Source organism: Hyaloscypha bicolor (assembly GCF_002865645.1).
Source record: "Hyaloscypha bicolor E unplaced genomic scaffold K444scaffold_10, whole genome shotgun sequence".
Taxonomy (NCBI): Eukaryota; Fungi; Ascomycota; class Leotiomycetes; order Helotiales; family Hyaloscyphaceae; genus Hyaloscypha; species Hyaloscypha bicolor.
The window spans coordinates 252,892-275,476 of record NW_020194512.1 but is presented as its reverse complement, the minus strand read 5'-3'; the positions used below and the strand labels follow the sequence as shown (position 1 = coordinate 275,476).

At 29.3% G+C, this 22,585-nt stretch overlaps 3 protein-coding genes across 3 annotated transcripts; all 3 read left to right on the top strand.

Annotated features, from left to right (window-relative positions):
* Window positions 1-5,226: 5,226 nt before the first annotated feature.
* On the top strand, window positions 5,227-5,790 carry K444DRAFT_1690 (uncharacterized protein; the record flags this gene model as incomplete). The annotated part of the gene is made up of 1 exon (XM_024870718.1): window positions 5,227-5,790. A coding segment is annotated over one exon (340 nt), but the record flags the coding sequence as incomplete, so codon positions are not given.
* A 294-nt stretch (window positions 5,791-6,084) lies between these two features.
* Window positions 6,085-7,127, top strand: K444DRAFT_658102 (uncharacterized protein). The gene is made up of 2 exons (XM_024886218.1): window positions 6,085-6,365; window positions 6,421-7,127. The coding sequence occupies exons 1-2, from the start codon at window positions 6,186-6,188 to the stop codon at window positions 7,030-7,032; spliced, it is 792 nt and encodes a 263-aa protein (XP_024743795.1). The 5' UTR covers window positions 6,085-6,185; the 3' UTR covers window positions 7,033-7,127.
* Window positions 7,128-21,708: 14,581 nt separating this feature from the next.
* Window positions 21,709-22,355, top strand: K444DRAFT_623148 (uncharacterized protein; the record flags this gene model as incomplete). The annotated part of the gene is made up of 3 exons (XM_024882243.1): window positions 21,709-21,800; window positions 21,847-21,905; window positions 22,021-22,355. The coding sequence occupies 3 exons, from the start codon at window positions 21,709-21,711 to the stop codon at window positions 22,353-22,355; spliced, it is 486 nt and encodes a 161-aa protein (XP_024743794.1).
* Between the last annotated feature and the right edge of the window lie 230 nt (window positions 22,356-22,585).

Here is a 22,585-nt window from a genome sequence, read left to right as displayed (position 1 = left end):
CAGAATTATTCTATAATATTCAAATATTTCTTGGATTTATTAATTTCTATTATAGGTTTATTTATTATTACTCTTAGGTAACTATAGGCTTAATAGATTTTTTAAAAGAAATAGAAAAGGGCCAGAAATCCGGTTTCTTTATATAAATAGATAAAGTAGCTAAAAGCTTTAAGACTTTAAAAAAAGCTTTTATTATAATACCTGTCCTAATTTATTTTAACTCTTCTAAGAAGATTTATATTAAAACTAATATATCGAAATTTATAATTACTAGTACTATTTTATAATAAGTTAATTCTAGTAATAGTCCGAAAAAATACTAGTATCTAGTAGTATTCTAGTTCTAGAAACTTTCCGGAGCCAAATATAATTATAATACCTATAATAGAGAGCTTTTTATAATTATTAAAGCCTTTAAATATTAGTACTATTACTTTAAAGAGTTTAGGTTTATAATAAAAGTTATTATAAACTATAATAACCTCTAATACTTTATAGAAATAAAATATCTAAAGAGCTATTAAATATATTAGGTAATATATCTTATAATATATAATTTTAATATTATTTATTATAAAGGTATCTCAAATCTAGTAAATGAACCTAATAAAAGACCTAATTATAAAAAAGGTCTTATTAATATAATTTAGTTTCCGGTTCTTTAGAATAAGTTAAAAAAAGCTTTTATAATTATAATTTAGAGATTCTTATAGATATCTAAAGAGTTTTTTTTTTAGAATAAGTATTATTTAATACTTGCTATATCTATAGTAACTAAAAAGAAATATTTATTATAAAATAAATAAATAGATTATTTTACAGATTTCTTAACTATAGAATTAGTTAAGAAATAAGGTATAGAAAGATACCTTAAAGGCTCTACTATTATAGTTAAAGTAATAGGAATATCTATAATTATATTACTTAATAGAACTAAAGACTCTTTAATTTCTCGAGTTTTTGAATTAGATAATTATAAATACCTAATTCCCTATATATAAATATATATAGCTACTAAAAGAGCTATAATACTAGTTCTTTTATCTAAATCCCTTCTAGATATTATTTAGGTAATTTAGAGAAATAATTCTCGATATTAGAATATTATAAAATAGAGGCTTAGTAAGAAAGATACTAAAAGAAAAGAAATCTGGAAAAATAATTCGAGTCTATTTAGGTATTATTCCAGAATTATTATATCTAATAATCCCGCTTTATATTAAGAAGTTATAAAGCTTTATTATAATAACCTAATAGCCAAATACTATAGAATAGAAAAAACTCTCGAGTTTCTTAGAAGGTTTTAGTATTAGAAGAATATAGAAGAAGATATTTATAATTACTATTAAGAATATAATATTTACTAGAGAATTAAGATAAAGAGGTATTTATTATATAGTCTATTTAGTAGTTTATTATAGTCTAAGAAACCCTGGAATAAGATTTCTATAGATTTTATTATAGGTTTATTATTATATAAGAATCTAATAAGAGATCCCGATTTTAATATAATTCTTATAATTATTAACTAGTATTCTAAAATAGTAAGATATATTATATATTATAAGACTATTAACTTTCTAGAGCTTACTAAGATTATATAGAAATATATTTTCTTGATTTTTGGCTTTACTAATAAAATTATTTCTAATTAAGAAATAGTATTTACTAGCTAGTTCTGGTTTATTTTCTATTTCTATTTAATATATAAATAATATTTAAATATAGTTTATTATTTTCAGATAAATAGTTAGATAGAAAGATAAAATCAGGCCCTAGAATACTATCTAAGATATTATTATAATACCTAAAAAAATAACTAGTTTAAAAAGTTGTTTTTTATAGAATTTATATATAATAACTTAAAATATTAGGTTTTATAGGATATATCTTTCTATATATATTATAAATACTACTTTTAACTTCTATAGAATCCTAAGAACAGGATTATAGAAAAGATATTAGCTATATATAAGAGATTAGAAATCCTTAAAATAAAATAGAGAAAGCTTAAAAATTTATAGTATTATATATAAAATAACTAGGAAACCTATTATAATAAATACTAGTTAGCTAAATACTATTCTAAAAGAGCCTAAATAATACTATTAATAAAAAATATTAAGCTTAAAATAAAGAAGCTTAAACCAAAATTTATAGGTTTATTTAGGATCCTTAAATATATTAGTAATTTAATATATAAGTTAAAACTACTAAATATATATAATTATTTATATTTAACTTTCTATCTTTCCCTCTTTAAAGAATATATAATAAAAAAGAATTAGAAACTATATCTATATTTTTCTAGAGAACTTCCGGAATTAGTAAATAATAATAAAGAATAAAAATAGGAAATAGAAGCTATTATTAATTACTAATAAGATAATAGAAATAAAAAGTAATAGTATTTAATTAAATAGAAAGCCTAATCTAAAAATTATAATATCTAATTATTTATTTTTCCTAAGTTTGAAAATTCTAAGAAACTTCTGAAATTATATAATTAAAACTATAGTTTAGAATCCGAAACCACCTTTTAATAATCTTTTAAGATTAAAAAGAATTCTAAACTACTAAGAAAAAGGCTATTTAAAAGAAAGAAAGAACCTGAATAGCTAAAAAAAAAAGGCCCGGAATAGTAATAGAAATACTCTTTTTCTAGAATTTTTTTTTATCTATAAAGATTTTCTAGGATTTTATTAAGGCTTATAAGAATTATATTTAAATTATTAGAAAAAGGTTTAGGATTAAGAAAGATTTATTATAAATAGATTAGCTATAGGTATTTCAAATAAATAAATTCTAATTTCTATAAATTCCTAATTTCTAAAATAAGAATACTAAATACTAGTTCTATTTAGGATTTAATAAAGAATTAGCTAATATTTTCCGGAATTTACTTATCTCTTAATAAAATATAGTTATATTATAATAATATTAGTATTAAGAATATTAAAAGAAATAAGTAAGGAACTTATAACTACTATATATATTTTATAAAAGGCCCGAACTTCTAAAGTTAGGTCTCAAATAGCTATAAGTATTATATTATTAGTATTTGAAATACTAGTAATAAACTATTTAGTAATCTTAATAGTAATCTTAGTAATAAGATTAATATTTTAAAAATAAACTTTATAGTATTTCTTTAAGGAATTAGTAAGTACCTAAATATATTAGAAAGAACTTATTTTAGAAATATTAACCCAAATAGTATTATTTTCTATTTTATTAAAATAGAAAAAAGAATTTTAAAGTTTATTAATATCCTTCTAGTTTTCAAAAACCTAATTAATAGTATTATTCTTATTAGTATAATACTATTTAGGATATATTTTAAGAAATTACTTAAAGGTTATAATAGTATCTTTCTAGAACTAATAAGTCTCTAATAAATAATAAGAAATCTGAAATTATATTAGCTTTAATAGATATTAAAACTAAAGAACTTACTAATATATAAAACTTAGAACTCTTATTATAATAGTTATAATTCTTCTTATTAGGTACTATAGTATATAAGATAAAGAAATTAATAAGTAAATACTTGAAATATTTCAAGTATCTACTAATAATAGGAAAGGAAATAGTAAGGTTACTTTTATACTTATTATTATATTAGTAGATAATAAAGTTAGAAGAAGATATTATAGAATTAATTAAAAGTAATTAAAGAAAACTTGGAAAAGGATAGAAGAAGAGACTAGAAAGTAATAATAGAAAAAGTTATTATATATATAGTTATTAGAAAGGAAGAGAATATATAGTAATATAAAGAGGTCCTTTTATAGAAGTAGAGAATTACCTGAATTAACTACTAGTTTTTATACTAGTTCTAATCGGAATTTAGTATAACTAATTAATATATACTCTCAGGAGTCTATAAATAATCTCTAGGACCTCAGAAATATTTATATAGGTTTTTTATATAAATATTTATTAAATTCTTTCTATATAGCTATTTAGATTATTCTAATACGAGATCTAACAGGTAGTATTAATTTTATAGGGTAGTACCTTGGTACTTTGGATCGAACTAATTAGAATACTTAGATTCCAAACGAAATCGCAATTACTGGCTAGCTCCTATACCTGGAGTATAATTACCCTTCCTTCTTACTTATTTAGCCCTGATCTAATTAGATGATTTTTATATCTATTATCCAGATTATATTAGTAAAACCACCTTCCAAGATACTGGAAGTTTACCTTAATTAAATAAATAATTAATTAAATATTTACCAGAATAGATTAATAGATCTTGGGGATAAGATCTATAGAGAGGGGTATAGTTATAATGTATACAGGGTCGTACGTAACTTAAGGGCATGTAATAAACCTCGGATATTACGGGTATTAATTAGGGAGATCGGCGGCCCTTCGATGCTATAACCAACCACTGTTTATATTATAAGTATTAGGCTTATAAATCACTAATTATATATATGTTATCGGGGCCTCCTATTTAGAGGGGGCTTTCCTGGACCTTATAGGAGGGACAGAGATTAGTTCTGTACTGAATTTAATATTGTGGTTTCATAATATACTGATTCATTCTATTGTCTTATTGCCTACTAACAAACACCTCACAAATATCCATAACAGTGTAATACAGCTGTAAGGTCCTACTGTTTTTGGCCCTAGGCTTATAATATACCTCCCATAATGATTGTTGTAAGGATTTATGGTCCGGAGATTATTATTTTGGTATAATATCGTTCTAGTCATCGAACTCAATGGATTAATTCCTCTCTTTTATAGGGCCTTCTACCCCCCAGACCCTAGTAATTCGGAGTCGCGGACCATTGATCTTACTATTTCACAGCCTGTAGTATTTACTACTGATTCTACTGGCCCTTAGTAGCCTAAAAAGCGTCGAGGAGCTATTACTAAAGAGATTCTTTATATATCTTTAATTTTTATTATCTTTACGTGGATGCACGTGATTCTTGATACAACGATACCTCGGTGTATCGTTAGAAAATGACGCTAAAATCGATATCGTTATATCGAGTTTCTGCTGTAATGAGTTAGCTGGATTTTGCTCAGGGGGCCTTTTCCCGGCTCCTCGCGAATCGGCTCTTTGAATCAAGCTGCAGATCATGTGACTACCAACCTGGTGCGCAGCGATTTCAGATCAAGCTTTTGTCCGTAAGCTGCTTCGTCTGCACTTAGTCAGCTCAATCTGGCCTTACCTCCGTGCTCGCACACTCGGCTCACTATCGGCACATTCACTAAAGAGCGTCAACGAGTTAAACCCTACACCACAGCCTTGATTACACGGAATCGTCGAAGTTGTGCCGGATCTTATGGCCGCTGGCATTGTGCCGGTACTCCAAAGCGCTACGGTCTCCTAACCATGCGTCTCTTGAGAGGCAGCAATGGGGGGGAGTTCAGCCTGACCGAAGAAATTCTGACGGACATTCCCAAGTATGCCACCCTCTCGCACACGTGGGGGCCGATGAGGTCCATTTCCAAGATATTAAGGACGGTTCTGGTCAGAGCAAATGTGGCTGCAACAAGATCCAGTTTTGCAGCAAGCAGGCGCAGCACGATGGCCTAACCTACTTTTGGGTCGACACCTGCTGTATTGATAAATCGAGCAGCGCGGTGTGGTATTACATTGCATAAAAGAATTGTAGGCATTTGCTCTTGATTCAAGTGCACTTTGTTATGATCTGTGTAGAGTTTCAAGCTCCCAACTTACTTAGCGTTACCCTCTTGAAGCTACTTACATTATTCTGTCACCGGCACTGCTAGTCAGTAAGCGCCAATTCTGGATAATTCACCGTACTTAAAAGTATCTCCAGGAAGCGTAAGGCCTGTACTGTATATGCTATACAGAGTAAAAGAGGACACCGGTTTCGCGCACAGCTGTATTCCTTCGTGCAACGGTCTCATATCATCCGTGCAACTGGTGCCCTCAATAGCACTGGCGCATCGATCATCCGGCCACTTCTGGCTCTGGCTCATCTGCCTCTTGAGCAGTACTCTTACGTTTCCGTCAAGTGAGCACGTGACTGGCAAGCGCCCAGAAAACCATCAACCGAAACACATCATTCTGCCTTCACAAGCATCCAACACAACTCCATAGCTACAGCAAACTTCCAGTTACTGCGCTTTTTCCAAGTCGTTTACGCTCACGCTCTTTTCCAGTGTACTGACTCTACATCGACTGCACCATGTCTGACATCAAGTACTCCACAATCTTGGGCGCCCCAGGCGATGCAAAAGCCAGCTGCAAGGGGCATGGAACGCTTGAAATCCTCGAAATCATCCAGATACTCGAGAGTGCAGGGATTCCGTGCTGCATAGTTGGCATTTCAGCATTAAAATACTTTGGCGCGTGGATAATGCGAAATGTAAGCCGGGTCTCTTCTACCACACCAAGCTGCTTCCCACTGATATCGTTTCTAGGACTGGGAAATATGTGTGCCAACGGAGAGTCTTGACAGAGCCTCTGCCCTTCTGAAAGGTGCGCCATACGATGATATATACGAGCCATGTCAACATGAGCGCCCCCATATCTACTCCCTACTCCATACATTTCCGCGGTTCAAATTGAAGGGCGTTGATCTTTGGTTCGACCTCATTCCTTCGGAAGACGCCCATCTCGCTTGTGAACCTGCAAATTTCGAGCGGAGTAAAATGGGCCTTCCTTATCCAAAACTCGAAATCTTCGCCCAGAGTCTCGTGGACACAAACAGTGCCGTACGGATTGCAGACCTTGTCGATGGAATGGGTTTGACCGAGGAATGGGGTTCTCAGAATCTTGATCTCAGTGGGACAAATGATATAGTTTGGGCACAGCAAAAAAACAAGCGAATTAGCAAGTCTGTTCCAGAAACGACAAATTCACTTATGCTCCAAGTCAGCGAAGCACCATTCAGCAAGAAAGAGATTTGGGATGACATCGTGAGATCAAGAGATCAACGAATTGATCTTGCTTGTTCGAAAGAGGTCTACGTGACCCGCTTTCGCTCTCGAGACAGTGGAGATCCGCGATTACTTGAAAGGAACTTTGTTTGAGACATCCTAATTGTCCACATCTCAATGCGCAATGAATGAACATATCAAGTAGCGGAAATCAAGAAGAAATTGAAGCTATGAATTTTTCTCTGTCCATTACATGACCACTCTGGAAATCCTCAGTTCACGACGCCAGCTGTGTAAAGTTGTCTCAGCTCATAATCGAAAACATTTTTCCTCCTCCGAAATTACACATTGGGCGCAAGTGATCTTACCTTATCCCACTCACTCCTATAAATAATAAAAAACTCCATGCCGTTCCGTAACGCCGAGAAAGACATCTAAAGACGAATATTGGCTCCTTCATTTTAGCCAGTGTCAAAAAAGTAATCAAGGAACTCCGAATATTTATAAATATTTATAAATATTTATAATTAGACTATAATTACCATAATACTTAAAAAGTTTATTTAGATCAGAATATATAATTATAAATATTTACAAATGATTTAATTACTATATATATAACTATAATATATAATATATTAGACTAATTTAGTATGACTTCTAATCTAGTATTATTCTTATAAGCCTTTTTATTTACTAATTAAATAGTAAAGTAATACTTAGAGAATACTAAAATAAAGTTTTTATTTAATTAAGTTAATATATTATATAATAATTAAAGTATTTATAAATATTTATAATTACTTTAATTAGAATTTAAGTAAAATATAATTAGTAAATATTTTTAATAAATAACTTATTAATAAAAATAAATATAAGGAAATATAATTTATAAAAAGAAATTAAGGAAATATTATATAAATAAAGTATATATTAAATTATTTAAGGTTTTTTTATAAGAAAAAAAAAGCTAAATATAAAAAGAAGTAAAAAGTTAAGAAGTTATATAAAAATACCTGATTTATTAAATATTAGCTTAATTCCCACTATATTAATTAGTATTCTGATCTTATTTATTTATTTAATATACTAATTTTAGCTAAATAATATAATTTAATAACTTATAATAACTACTTTATTAATTACTTTATATTTTTAAAATATAAGACTAGAATTAAGATTTGAACTAGTAATAATAATTGAATTTCCTTTTCTTTTATTATTATTACTTTATAAGAAATTAATACCTTATTTTACTTGTTTAATAAAAGAAGTTTAATTCTTTATATATTAATAATATATAATTTTGGCTAGAATTAAGAAATATTAAAGAAATATTTAATTAGTATTTTTATACTTGAGTTTATTTATATTATTAAAAGGCTTAATTTATAAATAAAAGAAAATATAGTAAAATGGTTTTTATTTCTTTTCCTTTAAGTATTAGTATTTAAGGCTAGAGTTTGTTCCTAAATACTAAATTACTTATTCTAGAGAAGTAATAACCGGATTGAGATCTAGAAGAGAAGTTTTCGGGCTTTCTTCTAAGGCGGATAGCCTGGAGATCCAAGAAGTGGTTGTGCTAGGCTAGCCTGGGGCTAATAAATAAGGCTTTCTTAATATAAACTATTCCTTTCATATGTCTCCCTAGGCTAAATAATAATAAGTAACCTAAAGCTCGATTTAGCCAAACGCTGTTCAAACTACAATATTTGTTTCTCCGCCACTTGTTTTTGAATTCGGATCGGTTACATTAAAGAACTAAACCACCCACCGGAGCCGCAGCAAAGGCCATGGGCTAGTAAACACCAAAACTAGACTGTACTTCGGCTCCCGATGTAGTTACTACACCGCTCTTCGATCGACGCATTATCGTCTAACCAGTGGAGAATATAAAGAACAGCGCCCATGTGGCCCAAAGCAGCCCAAGAGCACCCTGGCCGGGAAAAACGGAGCCACCAGAAGTTGTCTGTAATATATGCCCCATCTCTGTGTCTGCAACTGCGACAGCAGGTGTCAACGCAGTCGCTCCCCAAGTCAACATTAATGAAAATTGCCTATAGAAGTTTTGACGGCGTTTCGTTGATGGTGCGACTGCGACATTTCGGTTGCACTTAGTACTGTAAATCTGCAAGAGATCGATTATAAGGGCGACAAGAAACAATACGGCTCCAATGCCGAACACATTGAGTATCGCCCGCTTTGGAGGTTGATGGCTTCATTTATTGTTTCGGTGTTTTACGAACCGGCTCGAGAGGTCTCTTGGAGTCTCGCGAGCATCACATCGGCGGAAGAAAAGCCATCCTATAGGCAATCAGAGAGCCAGTGCCACTGTACACACAGATACCTTTATTGGAAAATGATTGATATATTGATGGAAAATCGATATATTGGAGGTTGACAGTCTGCAGAATGACTAGATATAAGAGAGTGAAGTGTGAAAATAGAGGAAAAGTGTCCAAAGTCAGGGATTTATTCTTATTACCCTTCGGCAATACCGGTAATACCAAGCCCGCTTTCTCTGATATATTATTAATTAGCTAATAAATCAAAAGTAATCAAAATGACGATATACTAGTAAGCTTGGTAATCTCGGCAAGTGACGCATGACAAATGAGAGTGGAGAACCCTAAATTAGTGGTTGAACCTGGTGCTGGAAGGACTGGTTAGCTATGGTAGCGTACCAATTTCAATAACCTTAATGTTTTAGTATTTGCTATAACCGTGATTATGGCACTTGACTTACCGAAGTATCCTATGTGCACCGAGAATTGATTAGCTGTTTGAAGTTGAAAGAGGTATAGATTTGGAATTCCCGCAGAATTGGACGTGCACCCAGCGAGGAGCAGGTCTAACCGTACCACTCCCTAGGTGACGACTTCAAGAATCAAGATTATTCACCATAGAATAGAAGAATAGGAACGGCTAGAAGATATGTTAGAAATTTCTCTCCAGTTCCTGCATTGGCGAGCGTCCTGGCTAGTGATCGAATAGCGCAAACTGCAGAGGATTGTATTTTGGTAGAGAGGGTCGATCTGATCTAAGGGTGATCAGGCTTGGCAACAATACCTGAGGCATCAATACGTATTAATACCGAATCGATTCTTATATCGCTTTCTACCCTGCACCCTTTAATTTTTACTCTCTTTACTTCTCTCACCTCACATTACGATTCCATTTAGATTACACTCTCAAAATGTCTTCTCTATCTAAACTAGAAAAATCAATTTCGATTTTCAGAATTATAAAATAAAGGTCTCTTACTCAGAAGTACTATTATTCTCCTATTAAGAAAAAGAACCAAGCTTATCTTTATTATATTTATTATACGAATTTAGTAAAATTACTATATAATACTTCTATTATAAAGAATATAAAGAAAGTACTTAAAGGCTATTACTAGATTATTATTAAAAAAATTAATTACTAGCTTAAAAAAGATATTAGAATATTATATAATAAATACTTTAAATTATATTCTTGTTTAGTTATATCTCTTCTAATATCTGAATTTTTTAAATTAATAACTTTTATTTATAATTTATAACTATTTTATTATATATAATAAAAAGTAATAAAAGCTTTTTCTTATTTTAAAAAAGATTTCTAGCTATAGTTTAGAGGCTTAAATAATAATTCTTTAGCTAATTCTTTAAAATTATAATATTATTAATAAGCTTAAAGTTATTATAAGTAATAATACTTTTATAAATAATATACTTTACTAATTAATTTAAAAGAAGCTAAAGAATATACTTGGCTTAAATTAGAAAGCAAATTACTAATATATTTATTATTTAGGCTATATTATTAATTCAATTATATAAGTCTTTTTATTTATAAATTAAATTAGCTTAAAAAAGCTTAAGTTATATAATAAGTAAAAGTAAACTAAAGCCTTTAATATAATAATAATAATAATAAGAATCTAATTTAGGCTAATAAATTTCCTTAGCTAAATATATAATATTATAATTTATATTTATAAATTAGTTTAAAGAAATAAAGGAATTTCATATCTTTATAAGAAAGCTAATTTTAATAAATAATTATATAAGATAAAATAGCTAATATTAGATACTTTTTATATTACTTAACTTATAACTTATAATAGAAAAATATTATTAAAATTATAAAAAGAAGCTTAAGAAAAATATCTTGATTTTTAAAAATTAGAAAAAGCTTTATATAATTAAGGAATTTCCTACTTCTTTTAATTTCACTTTTTTTATAATAAATATTTTAATTAATTATTATAAAACCGGGTCTCTGGGCTTGAAAAGCAAAATAGAGTAGTTTTTAATCCGAGAAATCTAAATTAAGGAGAGAAGCTCATAAGTACAGGAGCTTGGTATTCTAAATACTAGCCAATCGCATGCGTTAAAGATCCTCAGAAGAAATAGGCAGAAGTGAACCAAGTACCAGGTTGTCGAATTACCAGGTATTTTACACGTTATATAGGAACACCAGAGATTTCTAGAATTGTGTATCTTTTTAGAAGAGAAGCATGAAGCTCGTAGAAGCTTGGGAGCGAGGCTAAATACTCCTTAGCGCCATAATTAAGCGAAATGTGTGCCTAAGGCTCAAGCGAATTTTCCCCCTCACAGCGTTATCGCGGTCACGTGACGCTAAATTTACCAGTAAAGCGGCAGGGCATAACATTAACTACTTTTAAAAAAAGAATATAAGTTCTTTATTTCCCTTATATAATTATATTAATTTTAATAAGTCAAATATTAAAAAGTAAAGCTTTAGAAAGAAAAAACTTTCTTATTAAATTAAGGTAATATATAAGGTTTTAAATAATTATTATATAAAAACTAATATATCTTTAGTTTATATTATTATATTAATTTTAAATTCTTATAATTATATAAAATATATTAAAATATATTAAAATATATTAAAATATATTAATTAAAGAAATAATTTAAATTAGTTCTAGTTAAAATTAAAAAGCTTTAAAAAATATAAGAAAAGGGCTATAATTATATTTATTTCTTTAGCTTTTTTATATTATAGTTTATTTTATAAGATATTATTAATATTTATTAATATTTATTAATATTAGAAATTAGATATTTTTATTAAATTTAAAAATAATTATATTCTTTATTAAATAATTTCGAAGTTTAGGAAAAATTTATAATAATAAATTTAATAGAACTTTGAAATAAATTAAGTAAATATTAGCTAAACTCTATTTTTATTTCAAAGTTATATTTCAATTTTTTGCGATTTTTATTATTTAGCCAAATACTAATTTATTATATTTATAATTCATATCGAGTTTTTATTTTAATAAAATACTTATATTAAGTTTTATAAAAAATCGCGAAAACTTTTAACTTTTAAAAATTAATAACTTTATTAATAAAGATATAAATATAAGATTTTATATAAAATATAAGAAAATAGCTAAATTTCAATAATATTTAGCTATAAATATTACTAATAATAAATAAATTTAAAATATTAAAAAAGTTATTTTAAAGTATTAATTTAAATATAAGGAAATTATTTAAAAATAAAAGGGCTTATTAAATATTATATAAGAATTAAGTTATATTTATATAATAACTTTATTTCTTTTTAAAAATATTTATCTTTTAATTTTTACTTACTTTTATTTAATTACTAATAAATATTATATAATAAAGCTTTTAATAATAAAGTATTATATAAGTTAAGTAAAATAAAATAATACTTGTAATTATTAACTAATTTCGAGAATTAATTCTAGTAAAAAACTAATTAATACTTATTTTTAAAGTTTTATATATTTTTTTATATATTTCTTTATATATATATATATATAAATCTTTTTAATAAAAGTAATTAATTAATATTAAATTATATTTAATTTAAAAGAAAAAGTTATTATACTATATATAATAAAACTATTTGAAATTTTTAAGTTATTTATAAGTCTTATATTAAATTATAATTAAATTTTTATAATAAGTTTTATTAAAAAAAAATTTATATATATTATAATAGCGGAATTAAAGTAATAATTAAAGGCTTAAAGTTCCGATAATTTTATATATTAAAAATATTATATTAAAGAGAAAAAGAAAGAGAAAGAAAAGTAAAATAAAAATAAAAATACTAGCTAAAATAACTGAAATACTAGTTTAATAAATGAAAGTAATTAAGTAATAACTAGCTTTATATAATTTTAGCTAATACTATTATATATATATAATATATTAATTATATTATTCTTAAAAGAATTTATTAAATAAAAGTAAATATTTATATTAATATTATTATTATTTTATAAAAGATATTAAATATTTTAATAAATTATTTCAAATTTAATATAATTTACTTATAATAAAATAAAATAATCTATATATATCTTATATATAATTATTTAATAAATAAATCTTTAGTATTATTACTATATATTATATTTAAATAAGAACTCGAGTATTTTTTATTTAAGGAAAATATAAAATAATTCTCTTTTTAAAAATATTAATTAAAATTATTTATTAAGAACTAAAATATTAATAACTAATAATTAATTATTTAAGTTCTTTAAAGATATTAAGCTAAATCTTTTAATATAAATATAAGCTAATATATTTATAAATTACTTAATTTATAATAAAAATATATTTTAAAATATAATTTTAATTTAATGAAATTTATATTTTAATTAATTAAGTTCTAGTTTTTAAGCCTTATAAGTCTTTATAAATTAGAAACTTATTTACTGAATTTCTAGCCTTCTTTAAGCTTATTTTTAAGTTATGAAACTTTAATATTAGTTTACTAGTAATATATGGTACTATTATGTAAGTCGTGGAATGCTATTTGTATAAGGTTAGTGAAGTTGTTATTCAGAAGTAGGGATCGCAGTATCATAGTATTAATATGCGATCCCTAAATCTGCTAAGCCTAAAGGGGTCTAGTCTACTAGTCGAGTCACTAATGGGATGCGAGGTCACATGACTATGTCCCGTTTCCCATATCCCATTGCCCATATCCCATATCCCATTGCCCATATCCCATTGCCCATATTCCGTGTGCCGTATCCCGTAACTCCTAAAGGAACAGCTATACCAATACTGGAAACTCTCTAAAAATACAAAAAAACAGTATCTTCCCCCAATTATATACAAATTCCCTAATCCGGCCTAGTACCAGATTCCCAAACGTTCTATATATCTATATTGCTTCTGAGATTTTGGTTATATACCAAAGGCTATAGCCTTTTATATATAACTTCCCCTTCTATAATATCCTCCTATCCTATATATTTATTTTCCGCCCTATCTATACTCGACCTATTCCTCTATATCTAATTATATAGTATTCGTATTAATTAGGCGTTTGAGGGTATTTATTAGCTTCGATTTTATTATGGAATCGGCAGGATTCGATTCTCCCTTAATCTATTTGACTTCTGTAATCTCTCATTATTTATATACCTAGCAGAGGTATATTATATTAATTATTAGATACTTTTCTCGAATAGTTCCCAATTTAATAAGGCATTCGTATAATGACTTCGAATCTATATAGACTACTAGTAGTAGTTCCATTTCTAGTACTTTATTAATTATAGATTTAACTAAAGTATCTATATTAAAACTATAAGCCATACTATAGAATTCCGAAGCTAGAATACTTCTAGTAACTCTCTTGTATTTAGTAGAGAACTAGTAGATAATATTAGTATATCTAGTTCCGTTTACTAGAACTAGAATATATCCGATTTAGAAAAAGAGATCTCTATTATTTATAAATGAAATATCTGTAAAAACGATTAAATATAAGAACTCCTTTACTAGTTTTATAAATCTCAGTCCTCTAGTAATATTCTCAATTTGCTATTAAATGTATTTATTAAGTACTTTTATATTAGTTTCCAAGGGTTCAATAGCTTGAGTAGTAATTAATAGGTTATATAAAGCTTCTAGTTAATAGACTAATATAATATATACTCCTCTAGTATATTAGGTAATATATTAGTTCTTAATAGAAAGATCTTAATAAATAGTATCCCTATTACTTGTAATAATAGTATTCTTTATAGAAACGGTTCGGAGGTTTTTATACTAGTATTCCTATATAAGGGTAATTCTAGTAGTATCTATATAGATAATACCTCTATTAAACTTGAGATTATAGTTAATAATAAGGTATTTATATTTCTTAGTTAAAAACTTAGCCTTATAGAGCTTTAGTTATTCTGCCTTTATAAAATTATTAGTTCTAATAAATAGGGTATTATTAGCTTAAAAGCCGATAATTCCGAAAGGTTACTTACTATAGAGGAAGCAAGGGTTATAAGTTAACTATTCTATAGAAAGCTCATTAATATAATAGGAATAGTAAGTCTTAAACTAATAGTTCCCAGCTTCCGGTATACTATATAATAGTTTTATAACCTTTAGAACCGAATTATTATTCAGATTTAGTTCTCTAGTAAGCTTATAAGGTAAGTTAATATAAAAATTATAATTAAATAAAGTTATTAATTAGATATAAGCTTAAAAGATATTATATAAATATAGTTCCATAGTATTTATTATTATAGTAGTAATACTAAAAATAATTCTCTGGCTAATATATTAAATAATAGGTAATTATATTAATATTATATATTTCTTACTATTATTATAAGCTTAAATAACTAGTTTCAATTTCTTAAACTCTCTCTCTATACTCTTATTCTTAATCTTATTAATAAACCGGGAATTAAAGATATATATTTCCTTTAGTACCTGAGATCTGGAAATAATCTCAAATATACTCTTTTCTAGAAGGCTAGTAACTTTAACTTAATAGAAGTCCTTATATAGGTTATTATTCTATAGGAATACTATAAAATCCGGGTTCTTATAAGGGTGTCCTCTACTATACTTTAGTGAAATAGCGGGAATAATAAGAGAAATTATATCTATATTACCTTTAGTATTACTATAGAATTCGGGAATAGGTTCAAGTTCAGGACTATTAGTAATAACCTTAATATTTCCTATATAAAAGGGCTTTATAGAAGTTGAATATAAAGTAGTATTACTATATAGTAAAGCTAGTATATAGTTCTTTCTATTAACGGCTACTAGCTTATATAGTCTATCTCAATTACCAGGTTAACTAGTATTTCCTTTATATTATATAAGAATATCCGAATTTAAAAGAAGTTTATAGATATTAGTAGTACTAGAACTATTTCGGGTATTTAGAATATTTGTAATCTGGTATCTAGTTTAAAGCTTTTGAATTTCTACTATTACTTTCTTAAGTACCGCCGATTACTATAATATAGTTAGTAATAGGATATTATATTTGGTTATTCGTAGTAAAATACCATAAATTAAGAAAATTGAAATAATACTATTAGGTCTAGTAGAATTATTAATAGCCTTAAAAGCTATTTAGAATACGGTATCCTTATTAATTCCATTAATTTCAGCTATAATAATAAGGTAAGTATATTAAATCGGGCTATAGTAGTATTCTATAATTCCGACGGAATTATAAGCTTCTATAGAAACGATTTTGACTTTAGTTCCTATAGTATTTGCAAGCTAAATAAACTTCTTATTAGTAAACTGCTTTCTGGTATCTACTATAATCTAATTAGAAGAGCCTAAATAAGTATTAATCTAATACTATTTTAGGGTATTTCAAGTATATAATATACTAATATTTAGAAGCTATTAGTCGGCTTAATATCGAGTACTTTTATTAATAATATAAAGTATAGGCTTACCGGAAATATAGAAAATATTAATAATAATAGAATAATTAAAACTAATATTATTTCTTAGATTAAACTTGAATTATTCCGGTAATTATTCGAATTTCTGGTATTATTTATAGTACTTTATAAGGTATTTAAGGGCTTCTATATTAATATTATAGCCTGTTTATTCTAGTATATTTCGGAGCTTACTAATAAATAAATAACCAAAATAGTAATATAGATATTATAATTTGACCTCTATAAGAAAGCAGGAATTATATATAAAGGATTTGGAAATAAAGCTTTATAGAATAGTATTCTAAAACAGGAAAGAGTATTTAAAATATTATATTATAGATATAAAGTATTTATTAGAAATAATAAGATAATTAGTAAGATTATTAAAATAGACTCCTAGCTTATTTATATTAGCCAAGCTAAATAGGAATAGAGTCTTTATAGATATAATATAGAATTATACTTATCTAATTAGTATTCTTACTATTATAGATCTAATAGAGGATATAAATCCGATATTAAACTAGATATTAACTTAACCTTTAGTAGTTTTATTAAGTTTAATACTATTATTAGTTTACTATAAAGCTTAGAATTAGTTAAAACCAGTAATTAAAAATCTAGAGACTCTAGTATTAATTATAATTCTATAAAAGCAGTAAGTATTATATCTTAATATACTATTAATTATAAATATCTAGATATTCTCTATTTATTTAATAGGCTTTAGGATATGGTTTTTGCCTATTATTTAATATATAAGAGAGAGGGAAATAAGGTTATCTATAAGGGTATTAGTTATGGGAATAGTAGAAATAGAGGCTATAGGAGTAACTAGAAAGCTCTTAATAGAAGTAAAGTAGGAATTAAAGTAATATTTCTTTCCTTTATTCGTTTCTACTAGTAAAGCTTTAAAAGCATTACCTACTAGTTTATCCTTACTACTCTTATTATTCTCTTTTCTTTCGAATTCGGTAATATATTATATATAAATACTACTAAAGCATTTATTAAAGTTATAGGTATTTCGGGATCTAAATTAGTAAATATTTCTATTCTTAAATCGAGCCTTCTTAGTCTCTTATTTCTCCGGTATATACTTCTATAAGTAGGATTCGGGTCTCTTATATATAAAATATGACTTCGGAATATAATTATTATAATTATAGGACTTAGAGGAGTTATTACGGATTCCTAAGTTATAGTTAGGTTCGTATTAATAATTTCCGGACAGATAATAGTTTAGAAAATTTTAAGAATAGTATTTTCGATTAGTAAAGAGGATCTGGGTATTAATCTATTATTTCTTCTTATAGGTAATAATAGATAATTAGAACTTATTAATAAGCTAGCTAAGATTATTAGGAGAGTCCAAGACTATATATTAGTATACTAGTAAGCCTTAATAGGTAATAATAATCTTATTATATAGGAATTTAATAGTTTATAAGGCAGGAGTAAAGCCATATTATAATTTATATAGGTTATTAATTAGTATTTGGACAAGCTCGAATATTGTCTTTTTAGGGTCTTTTACTATTATAATTACTAAGATAGTAGTATTCTATTTATCTAAATTTTAATAATAGTAACCGGGGCCTTTAAAGAAACTATAAATATTTATATAGGCTTCTTTATATATATATTAAGAGAACTAGTTATTATAAAAGTAGTCTTATACTAGTTCCTTTAATATAATAGGAAAAGCTCTTATTAATACCTCTTCTAGGAGGTCTATATATTAGTAGATATTAAGGAAGATAGTAAGTTTTTAATTAAAACTACTATTAGTTCTATTATATTTCTATATCTTAGTATATATCTTTATTATTTCTTTAATTAGCTTTATAGTAAGAGAACTAGTTAAAGGGCTATTTAGAGATAGTAGAGATAATAGAAGTAATAGAAATCTGTTACTACTAGCTCTCTATAGTCCAGTACTAGTAGGAGCAATTATAGGTAGTAAAGAGATATAAGTAATAATTAGTTCAGTTTATTAATTTCTTATAATACTATTATTAAGAGATATATATAATAAGGTAATAGGGCCCGTATTAAGGTCTAGTCTAGTAATAATAATATTAATTATAGTTCAGGTATATTACTCTTTTTCCTAAATAGTATTAACTAAGGACTATATAATAATAAGTTTCTTATTATTTTATTTAATATAAATACTATTATATTATAAAGCAGTTTATAATTTATATAATATATATTAATCTAGATAATTAAATACTTCGAGGTCAAAATTACTGAAATCCTTCTTAAATAATTCCCAGAAATAGTTATTAGTTAACTTCTCTACCTTATACTAGAATAATCTAATATCGAGATAGTCCAGGACTTCCTTATTATTATAGGTAATCAGATTAATACTGTCTTTTTACTTCTTTATTTATATATATCCGTTCTATAGTTCTACTATACCGAACCCCTAGGGTTAAGCCCTTCTTAATATATATATAATTTATAGTAAGAGAGGTTCGAAGATAAGGTAGTTCGTAATAAGTTTATAGAAAAGTTCAGTAGTAAAGGTATCCAGAAGATATCCAGATACCTGGTTCAGATACCTAGTTAAGATACTAGATACCTAATAGGATATTAAAGTAAATATTTCACCCTTAAATATTTCGTCTATAACGAGAAATTTAGGAAGTGAAATATTGCAATTCCGGGAGGATCTGAAGCTCAAAGGACTCGATTTGATAGTAAAATCGAAGTAGTAGTTAAAGAGCTTTAAGGGCGTATACAGGGTATATATTCCGGAGAGAGTATCCTATAGATACAGGTATTATATAAGTAGAAAAGATGGTTTCCAAGAAGGTAGTCTTGGGACCGAAAGAAGTTGGTTTTGAAGGATAGTAGATAGTTGAATAGATAGATAGATAGTCAAATAGCTAACCGCTTATTAATTGGCAAGAACTAGAGTCTTCTCCCTTAGGCCACCGGATACTTCGTAGAGTTAACGAGTAATTCCCCCCTTTGATAGAGTGGTTATCGGTCCTTGGCAAGAGCTAGCTGTTTTCTCCCTTAGGCCACCGGATACTTCGTAGAGTTGACAGGTAATTCCCCCCTTCGACGTAGACTAGTTCAATTTTGCTTAGGCCACCGGATACTTTAGCTCAAAAGATTCTATTCTCTGATCTGTATATATAAACTAATCAGTGTCGGTTCACCAGTAACGCATGGCACCGTTACGTAAGTCGTGGAATGCTATTTGCGTAAGGTTAGTGAAGTTGTTGTTCAGAAGTAGGGATCACAGTATCGTGGTGTTGATATGCGATCCCTAAATCTGCTAAGCCTAAAGGGGTCTAGTCTACTAGTCGAGTCACCAATGGGACGCGAGGTCACATGACCATGTCCCGTTTCCCATGTCCCGTGTCCCGTGTCCCGTGACTCCCAAAGGAACAGCTGTACCAACATTTAATTTTTTAATTTTTTAATTTAAAGAACTATTACTAATTTATATTTTATAAAAGTTCATATTTGAATAGCCCTTAATTAGCACTATAAAAAGAGTTTAGAAAGTACTAATAGTCGGACTTAACGTCACGACTAAAGGGGCCCCACCCTTTAGTCGTGACGTTAAGTCCGACTATTAAATTCTATTAATTCCTTATAAAGCAAATGAAATTTAAAGAGAAAGCTAGATTTTTGATATTCTTGTCCGAGCGCTCCTACTTTGGGCTAGTGGCTAACCTGGCCCCCAATTGACACCCGGGGGGTCGTTCTACATTTTCCCTCTGTTTACCGCAGCTGCGCCCCCCTCAAAAATCACGTTTCAACATGCGCCTGGCGGCCTAGGCCGGAAATGGAGCAGTGGCCGGCCTGTATTACCGCACCATGCCGATTATGCATGTGTGTGATAGGCATATTGAAGGGGGGGTGTTTGCACCTGGCGCTTGTGCGAAGTTATCATTGGGCTTGCTGAACGTTCGCGGTTGGCAGGGCCTCGAGCTACTGCAGCTGCTCCTCGCTTCTGGCCGATGTTCTTACTCGTACCTGGACCTCTTTGATTCATTTTTGCAACACTTCCAACATATACCAACACCAACACTGTCCCAACAGGAGATGGATGCTAGAAGAGGTTTCTTTTGCATCCTTCAGTGGCGGCCATCAGGTGTGGCTCTGCCTGATTGCCGCGCGCGAACTCCCCCAATCCAATTTCCTAAAGATAGCTTTGCATACCAACCGCTTGCGAAGTACCAACAACTTTGACAAAACTTCTCTTCAACACACTACAAGATGGCGGCTATGTGTTACCGTGTTACCCTATTTCATTTGATACACCAACATTGACGGTGCTGGTGTAAGAGACTGTTCCAAGTTATCTGAGTTTCTCCTCTGGACCGTGCCTATATTGAGCGGGCAGACGAGACCTGTGGCTCAGTCTTCCTCCCAACTGGCCTTTCTGACCATTGTCCAAATATTCACCTCGGAAGATAATACCGACCGTTTCGTGCTTCTATACTGGGTGTTAGCAAACTTCTGTTGATATATACCTCTACTGCTGTGCCTCGCCCCGGCCATGGACGCATCCATCCCTCTTTCTGGGACTGTACGGGCGTTGAATCTGCCCAGGCAGAGTCTCGGCCAACTTCGCGTGTCGTTTCAGACCCATCAACGACCACAAGTTGTCACATCTCGCGCGCACAACTCTGAATATCAGAAGATAGATTGAACACCTGCGAGTTGTTGGAATTGCGGGTAGATACATATATGGGTGTGTGTGTGTGGTTGTTTGCAGCTCAAAACTCAACGTATGAGATGACCTTTTTATTCGTTCTAACATAGTCCTTCATACTTCCTTTTCCCCCTTTTATCAGACGTCGTTTCATACCTCTACTGAGCACCCCACATTGTTAATTTCGATACGTTTTCTACGCTTGCAAAGTAAATCATTGAACTATGTCTCAACGCGCACCGGATCCACAGGTGCAACAGCCCACCGGGACCTACAACGCCGAGCAGGGCTTCCAACTTTCAGCCTTGGCCTATGAAGCGAGAATTGGCAATTGATAGCGGCGGCCGACCACATTATTCAGATTTTTCAAGCCTTTGGGATCCCCTACTCCCTGATGGGAGGGTTTTCTCTCAATATGCGAGGAAGTCAGCGCAACACTTACGACGTAGATGTTGCCATTGGCTGTGAGATGGTGCAACTCATTGAAGCTCTCAAAACTCAACCGCGGTAAGTCAAACTGTTTTTGGCGTTCTATGGAACTAAGTAGGCTCAGGGTGCTTCGTCCGTCAGGTCCCGTCTCGGGAGTCATGAGGGTTTTTGTTCGTACTGGGGGTCAGCATAATCCTGAACTGAATCTCGACGAGGTGCTCACGGAGGTAGACATAATTCTCAGAGGCATGTACTGCCTATCCTGTAATTTATCCGGACTTTGTTGACTTTCTCTCAGGAAACCTTGGTGCACCCGACGACCCTCGAACGGCCTCCGAAACCCTCAACGTCTCAACCAATCTTGGTCCTAGACAATACACCATGCTCAACGTGGCCTGGATCACGAGTAGCAAACTGGGTGCTTTTTTTGCACGAGGATCGAAGACTGACTTTGATGACGTCGTTTTTTTGGTTCAGAATTTCCCCGAGGCCGTTGTTGCCGCACGCCCTCAGCTGAGTGGGACCCACCGACAATATTTTGTCAGGGAATATAGCGGCACATATCCGGGCCCAGCCAACGCTGCAAGAGTCAAGCGTGTGAAGCATGTCCTCGGAGTGCTCGTGGATGTGTGATGGATATCAACTTTTAAGTCTTTTTTTTAAAATAAAAAAAGTTTGGTTGGTTTGAATTATCTCGTTTGGGTTTGTTCGCTTTGTATGCAATTATATGTTATTTTATTTTGTTGCTTTCCTTATTGTTGACGATTTATCGGTCGTCCTATTTTATATTAATGACTTTAGAGACATGTAAATTCTCTTTTCCCCATGGTATCTGATTTTAACAAAGCTTTTGTTTTGAACTT